General features: G+C 43.2%; 1 protein-coding gene across 1 annotated transcript in view; it reads right to left on the bottom strand.

Annotated features, from left to right (window-relative positions):
* Positions 1–12,015, bottom strand: part of LOC139388401 (thrombospondin type-1 domain-containing protein 1) — a 66,759-nt gene that overhangs the window by 19,473 nt on the left and 35,271 nt on the right. Inside the window, exon 9 of the mRNA XM_071135039.1 lies at positions 11,232–11,646. Coding sequence (XP_070991140.1) covers positions 11,232–11,646 — 415 coding nt within the window. The remainder of the gene's footprint in view (positions 1–11,231; positions 11,647–12,015) is intronic.

The following is a 12,015-nucleotide window of genomic DNA, read 5'->3' as shown; positions in this document are numbered from 1 at the left end:
CCCATACTTCAGCTAGAACACTACAGTTATTCCCCGTACTTCAGCTAGAACACTACAGTTATTCCCCATACTTCAGATAGAACACTACAGTTATTCCCCATACTTCAGCTAGAACACTACAGTTATTCCCCATACTTCAGCTAGAACACTACAGTTATTCCCCATACTTCTGACTAGGAACACTACAGTTATTCCCCATACTTCAGCTAGAACACTACAGTTATTCCCCATACTTCAGCTAGAACACTACAGTTATTCCCCGTACTTCAGCTAGAACACTACAGTTATTCCCCGTACTTCAGCTAGAACACTACAGTTATTCCCCATACTTCAGCTAGAACACTACAGTTATTCCCCGTACTTCAGCATCTAACCCTACAGTTATTCCCCGTACTTCAGCTAGAACACTACAGTTATTCCCCGTACTTCAGCTAGAACACTACAGTTATTCCCCATACTTCAGCTAGAACACTACAGTTATTCCCCATACTTCAGCTAGAACACTACAGTTATTCCCCATACTTCAGCTAGAACACTACAGTTACTCCCCGTACTTCAGCTAGAACACTACAGTTATTCCCCGAACTTCTGACTCAGAACACTAGTTATTCCCCGTACTTCAGCATCTAACCCTACAGTTATTCCCCGTACTTCAGCTAGAACACTACAGTTATTCCCCATACTTCTGACTCAGAACACTACAGTTATTCCCCATACTTCAGCTAGAACACTACAGTTATTCCCCATACTTCAGCTAGAACACTACAGTTATTCCCCGTACTTCAGCTAGAACACTACAGTTATTCCCCATACTTCAGCTAGAACACTACAGTTACTCCCCGTACTTCAGCTAGAACACTACAGTTATTCCCCGAACTTCTGACTCAGAACACTAGTTATTCCCCGTACTTCAGCATCTAACCCTACAGTTATTCCCCGTACTTCAGCTAGAACACTACAGTTATTCCCCATAATTCTGACTCAGAACACTACAGTTATTCCCCATACTTCTGACTCAGAACACTACAGTTATTCCCCATACTTCTGACTCAGAACACTACAGTTATTCCCCATACTTCTGACTCAGAACACTACAGTTATTCCCCATACTTCTGACTCAGACCACTACAGTTATTCCCCTTACTTCTGACTCAGGACACTACAGTTATTCCCCTTACTTCTGACTCAGACGACTACAGTTATTCCCCATACTTCAGCTAGAACACTACAGTTATTCCCTGTACTTCAGCTAGAACACTACAGTTATTCCCTGTACTTCAGCTAGAACACTACAGTTATTCCCTGTACTTCAGCATCTAACCCTACAGTTATTCCCCGTACTTCAGCTAGAACACTACAGTTATTCCCCATACTTCAGCTAGAACACTACAGTTATTCCCCGTACTTCAGCTAGAACACTACAGTTATTCCCCGTACTTCAGCTAGAACACTACAGTTATTCCCCGTACTTCAGCTAGAACACTACAGTTATTCCCCATACTTCAGCTAGAACACTACAGTTATTCCCCATACTTCAGCTAGAACACTACAGTTATTCCCCATACTTCAGCTAGAACACTACAGTTACTCCCCGTACTTCAGCTAGAACACTACAGTTATTCCCCGTACTTCTGACTCAGAACACTACAGTTATTCCCCATACTTCAGCTAGAACACTACAGTTATTCCCCGTACTTCAGCTAGAACACTACAGTAATTCCCTGTACTTCAGCTAGAACACTACAGTTATTCCCTCTACTTCAGCATCGAACCCTACAGTTATTCCCCGTACTTCAGCTAGAACACTACAGTTATTCCCCATACTTCAGCTAGAACACTACAGTTATTCCCCGTACTTCAGCTAGAACACTACAGTTATTCCCCATACTTCAGCTAGAACACTACAGTTATTCCCCATACTTCAGCTAGAACACTACAGTTATTCCCCATACTTCAGCTAGAACACTACAGTTATTCCCCATACTTCTGACTCAGAACTCTACAGTTATTCCCCATACTTCAGCTAGAACACTACAGTTATTCCCCATACTTCAGCTAGAACACTACAGTTATTCCCCGTACTTCAGCTAGAACACTACAGTTATTCCCCATACTTCAGCTAGAACACTACAGTTATTCCCCATACTTCAGCTAGAACACTACAGTTATTCCCCGTACTTCAGCATCTAACCCTACAGTTATTCCCCGTACTTCAGCTAGAACACTACAGTTATTCCCCGTACTTCAGCTAGAACACTACAGTTATTCCCAGTACTTCAGCATCTAACCCTACAGTTATTCCCAGTACTTCAGCATCTACCCCTACAGTTATTCCCCATACTTCAGCTAGAACACTACAGTTATTCCCCATACTTCTGACGCAGAACACTACAGTTATTCCCCGTACTTCTGACTCAGAACACTACAGTTACTCCCCGTACTTCAGCTAGAACACTACAGTTATTCCCTGTACTTCAGAATCTAACCCTACAGTTATTCCCCGTACTTCAGCTAGAACACTACAGTTATTCCCCGTACTTCAGCTAGAACACTACAGTTATTCCCCATACTTCAGCTAGAACACTACAGTTATTCCCCATACTTCAGCTAGAACACTACAGTTATTCCCCGTACTTCAGCTAGAACACTACAGTTATTCCCTGTACTTCAGCTAGAACACTACAGTTATTCCCCGTACTTCAGCTAGAACACTACAGTTATTCCCCGTACTTCAGCTAGAACACTACAGTTACTCCCTGTACTTCAGCTAGAACACTACAGTTATTCCCTGTACTTCAGCATCCAACCCTACAGTTATTCCCCGTACTTCAGCTAGAATACTACAGTTATTCCCCATACTTCAGCTAGAACACTACAGTTATTCCCCATACTTCAGCTAGAACACTACAGTTATTCCCCGTACTTCAGCTAGAACACTACAGTTATTCCCTGTACTTCAGCTAGAACACTACAGTTATTCCCCGTACTTCAGCTAGAACACTACAGTTATTCCCCGTACTTCAGCTAGAACACTACAGTTACTCCCTGTACTTCAGCTAGAACACTACAGTTATTCCCTGTACTTCAGCATCTAACCCTACAGTTATTCCCCGTACTTCAGCTAGAATACTACAGTTATTCCCCATACTTCAGCTAGAACACTACAGTAATTCCCTGTACTTCAGCTAGAACACTACAGTTATTCCCTGTACTTCAGCATCGAACCCTACAGTTATTCCCCGTACTTCAGCTAGAACACTACAGTTATTCCCCATACTTCAGCTAGAACACTACAGTTATTCCCCGTACTTCAGCTAGAACACTACAGTTATTCCCCATACTTCAGATAGAACACTACAGTTATTCCCCATACTTCAGCTAGAACACTACAGTTATTCCCCATACTTCAGCTAGAACACTACAGTTATTCCCCATACTTCTGACTAGGAACACTACAGTTATTCCCCATACTTCAGCTAGAACACTACAGTTATTCCCCATACTTCAGCTAGAACACTACAGTTATTCCCCGTACTTCAGCTAGAACACTACAGTTATTCCCCGTACTTCAGCTAGAACACTACAGTTATTCCCCATACTTCAGCTAGAACACTACAGTTATTCCCCGTACTTCAGCATCTAACCCTACAGTTATTCCCCGTACTTCAGCTAGAACACTACAGTTATTCCCCGTACTTCAGCTAGAACACTACAGTTATTCCCCATACTTCAGCTAGAACACTACAGTTATTCCCCATACTTCAGCTAGAACACTACAGTTATTCCCCATACTTCAGCTAGAACACTACAGTTACTCCCCGTACTTCAGCTAGAACACTACAGTTATTCCCCGAACTTCTGACTCAGAACACTAGTTATTCCCCGTACTTCAGCATCTAACCCTACAGTTATTCCCCGTACTTCAGCTAGAACACTACAGTTATTCCCCATAATTCTGACTCAGAACACTACAGTTATTCCCCATACTTCTGACTCAGAACACTACAGTTATTCCCCATACTTCTGACTCAGAACACTACAGTTATTCCCCATACTTCTGACTCAGAACACTACAGTTATTCCCCATACTTCTGACTCAGACCACTACAGTTATTCCCCTTACTTCTGACTCAGGACACTACAGTTATTCCCCTTACTTCTGACTCAGACGACTACAGTTATTCCCCATACTTCAGCTAGAACACTACAGTTATTCCCTGTACTTCAGCTAGAACACTACAGTTATTCCCTGTACTTCAGCTAGAACACTACAGTTATTCCCTGTACTTCAGCATCTAACCCTACAGTTATTCCCCGTACTTCAGCTAGAACACTACAGTTATTCCCCATACTTCAGCTAGAACACTACAGTTATTCCCCGTACTTCAGCTAGAACACTACAGTTATTCCCCGTACTTCAGCTAGAACACTACAGTTATTCCCCGTACTTCAGCTAGAACACTACAGTTATTCCCCATACTTCAGCTAGAACACTACAGTTATTCCCCATACTTCAGCTAGAACACTACAGTTATTCCCCATACTTCAGCTAGAACACTACAGTTACTCCCCGTACTTCAGCTAGAACACTACAGTTATTCCCCGAACTTCTGACTCAGAACACTAGTTATTCCCCGTACTTCAGCATCTAACCCTACAGTTATTCCCCGTACTTCAGCTAGAACACTACAGTTATTCCCCATACTTCTGACTCAGAACACTACAGTTATTCCCCATACTTCAGCTAGAACACTACAGTTATTCCCCATACTTCAGCTAGAACACTACAGTTATTCCCCGTACTTCAGCTAGAACACTACAGTTATTCCCTGTACTTCAGCTAGAACACTACAGTTATTCCCCGTACTTCAGCTAGAACACTACAGTTATTCCCCGTACTTCAGCTAGAACACTACAGTTACTCCCTGTACTTCAGCTAGAACACTACAGTTATTCCCTGTACTTCAGCTAGAACACTACAGTTATTCCCCGTACTTCAGCTAGAACACTACAGTTATTCCCCGTACTTCAGCTAGAACACTACAGTTACTCCCCATACTTCAGCTAGAACACTACAGTTACTCCCCGTACTTCAGCTAGAACACTACAGTTATTCCCCGAACTTCTGACTCAGAACACTAGTAGTTCCCCGTACTTCAGCATCTAACCCTACAGTTATTCCCCGTACTTCAGCTAGAACACTACAGTTATTCCCCATACTTCTGACTCAGAACACTACAGTTATTCCCCATACTTCAGCTAGAACACTACAGTTATTCCCCATACTTCAGCTAGAACACTACAGTTATTCCCCGTACTTCAGCTAGAACACTACAGTTATTCCCCATACTTCAGCTAGAACACTACAGTTACTCCCCGTACTTCAGCTAGAACACTACAGTTATTCCCCGAACTTCTGACTCAGAACACTAGTTATTCCCCGTACTTCAGCATCTAACCCTACAGTTATTCCCCGTACTTCAGCTAGAACACTACAGTTATTCCCCATAATTCTGACTCAGAACACTACAGTTATTCCCCATACTTCTGACTCAGAACACTACAGTTATTCCCCATACTTCTGACTCAGAACACTACAGTTATTCCCCATACTTCTGACTCAGAACACTACAGTTATTCCCCATACTTCTGACTCAGACCACTACAGTTATTCCCCTTACTTCTGACTCAGGACACTACAGTTATTCCCCTTACTTCTGACTCAGACGACTACAGTTATTCCCCATACTTCAGCTAGAACACTACAGTTATTCCCTGTACTTCAGCTAGAACACTACAGTTATTCCCTGTACTTCAGCTAGAACACTACAGTTATTCCCTGTACTTCAGCATCTAACCCTACAGTTATTCCCCGTACTTCAGCTAGAACACTACAGTTATTCCCCATACTTCAGCTAGAACACTACAGTTATTCCCCGTACTTCAGCTAGAACACTACAGTTATTCCCCGTACTTCAGCTAGAACACTACAGTTATTCCCCGTACTTCAGCTAGAACACTACAGTTATTCCCCATACTTCAGCTAGAACACTACAGTTATTCCCCATACTTCAGCTAGAACACTACAGTTATTCCCCATACTTCAGCTAGAACACTACAGTTATTCCCCATACTTCAGCTAGAACACTACAGTTACTCCCCGTACTTCAGCTAGAACACTACAGTTATTCCCCGAACTTCTGACTCAGAACACTAGTTATTCCCCGTACTTCAGCTAGAACACTACAGTTATTCCCCATACTTCTGACTCAGAACACTACAGTTATTCCCCATACTTCAGCTAGAACACTACAGTTATTCCCCATACTTCAGCTAGAACACTACAGTTATTCCCCGTACTTCAGCTAGAACACTACAGTTATTCCCTGTACTTCAGCTAGAACACTACAGTTATTCCCCGTACTTCAGCTAGAACACTACAGTTATTCCCCGTACTTCAGCTAGAACACTACAGTTACTCCCTGTACTTCAGCTAGAACACTACAGTTATTCCCTGTACTTCAGCTAGAACACTACAGTTATTCCCCGTACTTCAGCTAGAACACTACAGTTATTCCCCGTACTTCAGCTAGAACACTACAGTTACTCCCCATACTTCAGCTAGAACACTACAGTTACTCCCCGTACTTCAGCTAGAACACTACAGTTATTCCCCGAACTTCTGACTCAGAACACTAGTTATTCCCCGTACTTCAGCATCTAACCCTACAGTTATTCCCCGTACTTCAGCTAGAACACTACAGTTATTCCCCATACTTCTGACTCAGAACACTACAGTTATTCCCCATACTTCAGCTAGAACACTACAGTTATTCCCCATACTTCAGCTAGAACACTACAGTTATTCCCCGTACTTCAGCTAGAACACTACAGTTATTCCCCATACTTCAGCTAGAACACTACAGTTACTCCCCGTACTTCAGCTAGAACACTACAGTTATTCCCCGAACTTCTGACTCAGAACACTAGTTATTCCCCGTACTTCAGCATCTAACCCTACAGTTATTCCCCGTACTTCAGCTAGAACACTACAGTTATTCCCCATAATTCTGACTCAGAACACTACAGTTATTCCCCATACTTCTGACTCAGAACACTACAGTTATTCCCCATACTTCTGACTCAGAACACTACAGTTATTCCCCATACTTCTGACTCAGAACACTACAGTTATTCCCCATACTTCTGACTCAGACCACTACAGTTATTCCCCTTACTTCTGACTCAGGACACTACAGTTATTCCCCTTACTTCTGACTCAGACGACTACAGTTATTCCCCATACTTCAGCTAGAACACTACAGTTATTCCCTGTACTTCAGCTAGAACACTACAGTTATTCCCTGTACTTCAGCTAGAACACTACAGTTATTCCCTGTACTTCAGCATCTAACCCTACAGTTATTCCCCGTACTTCAGCTAGAACACTACAGTTATTCCCCATACTTCAGCTAGAACACTACAGTTATTCCCCGTACTTCAGCTAGAACACTACAGTTATTCCCCGTACTTCAGCTAGAACACTACAGTTATTCCCCGTACTTCAGCTAGAACACTACAGTTATTCCCCATACTTCAGCTAGAACACTACAGTTATTCCCCATACTTCAGCTAGAACACTACAGTTATTCCCCATACTTCAGCTAGAACACTACAGTTACTCCCCGTACTTCAGCTAGAACACTACAGTTATTCCCCGAACTTCTGACTCAGAACACTAGTTATTCCCCGTACTTCAGCATCTAACCCTACAGTTATTCCCCGTACTTCAGCTAGAACACTACAGTTATTCCCCATACTTCTGACTCAGAACACTACAGTTATTCCCCATACTTCTGACTCAGAATACTACAGTTATTCCCCATACTTCTGACTCAGAACACTACAGTTATTCCCCATACTTCTGACTCAGAACACTACAGTTATTCCCCATACTTCTGACTCAGACCACTACAGTTATTCCCCTTACTTCTGACTCAGAACACTACAGTTATTCCCCATACTTCTGACTCAGAACACTACAGTTATTCCCCATACTTCTGACTCAGAACACTACAGTTATTCCCCATACTTCTGACTCAGAACACTACAGTTATTCCCCATACTTCTGACTCAGACCACAACAGTTATTCCCCTTACTTCTGACTCAGGACACTACAGTTATTCCCCTTACTTCTGACTCAGACCACTACAGTTATTCCCCATACTTCAGCTAGAACACTACAGTTATTCCCCATACTTCTGACTCAGAACACTACAGTTATTCCCCATACTTCTGACTCAGACCACTACAGTTATTCCCCTTACTTCTGACTCAGGACACTACAGTTATTCCCCTTACTTCTGACTCAGACCACTACAGTTATTCCCCATACTTCAGCTAGAACACTACAGTTATTCCCCGTACTTCAGCTAGAACACTACAGTTATTCCCTGTACTTCAGCTAGAACACTACAGTTATTCCCTGTACTTCAGCATCTAACCCTACAGTTATTCCCCGTACTTCAGCTAGAACACTACAGTTATTCCCCGTACTTCAGCTAGAACACTACAGTTATTCCCCGTACTTCAGCTAGAACACTACAGTTATTCCCCATACTTCAGCTAGAACACTACAGTTATTCCCTGTACTTCAGCATCTAACCCTACAGTTATTCCCCGTACTTCAGCTAGAACACTACAGTTATTCCCCATACTTCAGCTAGAACACTACAGTTATTCCCCGTACTTCAGCTAGAACACTACAGTTATTCCCCATACTTCAGCTAGAACACTACAGTTATTCCCCATACTTCAGCTAGAACACTACAGTTATTCCCCGTACTTCAGCATCTAACCCTACAGTTATTCCCCGTACTTCAGCTAGAACACTACAGTTATTCCCCGTACTTCAGCTAGAACACTACAGTTATTCCCCATACTTCAGCTAGAACACTACAGTTATTCCCCATACTTCTGACTAGGAACACTACAGTTATTCCCCATACTTCAGCTAGAACACTACAGTTACTCCCCGTACTTCAGCTAGAACACTACAGTTATTCCCCATACTTCTGACTCAGACCACTACAGTTATTCCCTGTACTTCTGACTCAGACCACTACAGTTATTCCCTGTACTTCTGACTCAGAACACTACAGTTATTCCCCTTACTTCTGACTCAGAACACTACAGTTATTCCCTGTACTTCTGACTTAGAACACTACAGTTATTCCCCATACTTCTGACTCAGAACACTACAGTTATTCCCTGTACTTCTGACTCAGAACACTACAGTTATTCCCCATACTTCTGACCCAGAACACTACAGTTATTCCCTGTACTTCTGACTCAGACCACTACAGTTATTCCCTGTACTTCTGATTCAGAACACTACAGTTATTCCCTGTACTTCTGACTCAGACCACTACAGTTATTCCCTGTACTTCTGATTCAGAACACTACAGTTATTCCCCATACTTCTGACTCAGAACACTACAGTTATTCCCTGTACTTCTGACTCAGACCACTACAGTTATTCCCTGTACTTCGGATTCAGAACACTACAGTTATTCCCTGTACTTCTGACTCAGAACACTACAGTTATTCCCCATACTTCTGACTCAGAACACTACAGTTATTCCCTGTACTTCTGACTCAGAACACTACAGTTATTCCCTGTACTTCTGACTCAGACCACTACAGTTATTCCCCTTACTTCTGACTCAGGACACTACAGTTATTCCCCTTACTTCTGACTCAGACCACTACAGTTATTCCCCATACTTCTGACTCAGACCACTATAGTTATTCCCTGTACTTCTGACTCAGAACACTACAGTTATTCCCTGTACTTCTGACTCAGAACACTACAGTTATTCCCTGTACTTCTGACTCAGACCACTACAGTTATTCCCCATACTTCTGACTCAGAACACTACAGTTATTCCCTGTACTTCTGACTCAGAACACTACAGTTATTCCCCATACTTCTGACTCAGAACACTACAGTTATTCCCTGTACTTCTGACTCAGAACACTACAGTTATTCCCCAAACTTCTGACTCAGACCACTACAGTTATTCCCTGTACTTCTGACTCAGAACACTACAGTTATTCCCTGTACTTCTGACTCAGAACACTACAGTTATTCCCCTTACTTCTGACTCAGAACACTACAGTTATTCCCCATACTTCTGACTTAGAACACTACAGTTATTCCCCATACTTCTGACTCAGACCACTACAGTTATTCCCCATACTTCTGACTCAGAACACTACAGTTATTCCCTGTACTTCTGACTCAGACCACTACAGTTATTCCCCATACTTCTGACTCAGAACACTACAGTTATTCCCTGTACTTCTGACTCAGAACACTACAGTTATTCCCTGTACTTCTGACTCAGAACACTACAGTTATTCCCCATACTTCTGACTCAGAACACTACAGTTATTCCCTGTACTTCTGACTCAGACCACTACAGTTATTCCCTGTACTTCTGACTCAGACCACTACAGTTATTCCCTGTACTTCTGATTCAGAACACTACAGTTATTCCCTGTACTTCTGACTCAGACCACTACAGTTATTCCCTGTACTTCTGACTCAGACCACTACAGTTATTCCCTGTACTTCTGACTCAGACCACTACAGTTATTCCCTGTACTTCTGACTCAGACCACTACAGTTATTCCCCATACTTCTGACTCAGAACACTACAGTTATTCCCTGTACTTCTGACTCAGAACACTACAGTTATTCCCTGTACTTCTGACTCAGAACACTACAGTTATTCCCCATACTTCTGACTCAGAACACTACAGTTATTCCCTGTACTTCTGACTCAGACCACTACAGTTATTCCCTGTACTTCTGACTCAGAACACTACAGTTATTCCCTGTACTTCTGACTCAGAACAGTACAGTTATTCCCCATACTTCTGACTCAGAACAGTCCTAAAGCCTTTTAAAATATATGAATATATATATATATATATATATATATATATATATATATAAATACATGTTTTTTGTTCAACGTTTCGCAGACGACACATCAATTGTCAGTTATGAGATGATTAGTTCCAGCCAAGCAATCTGATTGGTCAAAATTTGACTGTCAAAGTGTATTTGTGGAGCACACTGTATTTTGTGAACATATATTAATTATAGTAATACATTAAATTAAAAACATAGATGCGAAATTAACAAACCAACTCTACCTACCCGAAGATTGGCGGTAGCACCTTCTGTCCCGATGGAGACAGTCTATCTGGGTCCTGAACCAGGGGAATAACCAGAGGAGGGGGTTGAGGCAGAGGTTTGCACCCCAGGTTAGGCCTTTCGTTCTGGGCTAGCCCTGGCCCTGTGCCCCCCTGGCTGTCGGAGAGGCTGGGTCTCTGGAGGCTGTTCCCACAGATGGAGGCCTCGTCAGAGAGTTTACGTCCCCCAGGCGAGTGCATCGATCCGCGGCGGACCGAGCTACACTGGGGTGTCCGGCAGAGTTTACGCCACAGGGTGACCAGGATGGTCGCTAGGATGACCGCCAGACACAGGGATATACCGGCCACGACTACCAGGTTACCACCGAGTAAGGAGGAGGCTGGAGGAGGCGGGAGGGACGGAGAGGGAGCGGGAAGGACTGGAAAACAGAGAGAGATGGAAAGAGGAAGTGAGAAGGGGATAGGGAGAGGAAGTGAGAAGGGGATAGGGAGAGGAAGTGAGAAGGGGATAGGGAGAGGAAGTGAGAAGGGGATAGGGAGAGGAAGTGAGAAGGGGATAGGGAGAGGACGTGAGAAGAGGATAGGGAGAGGACGTGAGAAGGGGATAGGGAGAGGAAGTGAGAAGGGGATAGGGAGAGGACGTGAGAAGGGGATAGGGAGAGGACGTGAGAAGGGGATAGGGAGAGGACGTGAGAAGGGGATAGGGAGAGGAAGTGAGAAGGGGATAGGGAGAGGACGTGAGAAGGGGATAGGGAGAGGAAGTGAGAAGGGGATAGGGAGAGGACGTG

This window comes from Oncorhynchus clarkii, chromosome 29, assembly GCF_045791955.1.
Source record: "Oncorhynchus clarkii lewisi isolate Uvic-CL-2024 chromosome 29, UVic_Ocla_1.0, whole genome shotgun sequence".
Taxonomy (NCBI): Eukaryota; Metazoa; Chordata; class Actinopteri; order Salmoniformes; family Salmonidae; genus Oncorhynchus; species Oncorhynchus clarkii.
The sequence above is the reverse complement of the archived record's forward strand: the minus strand, read 5'-3'. Positions and strand labels throughout refer to the sequence as shown.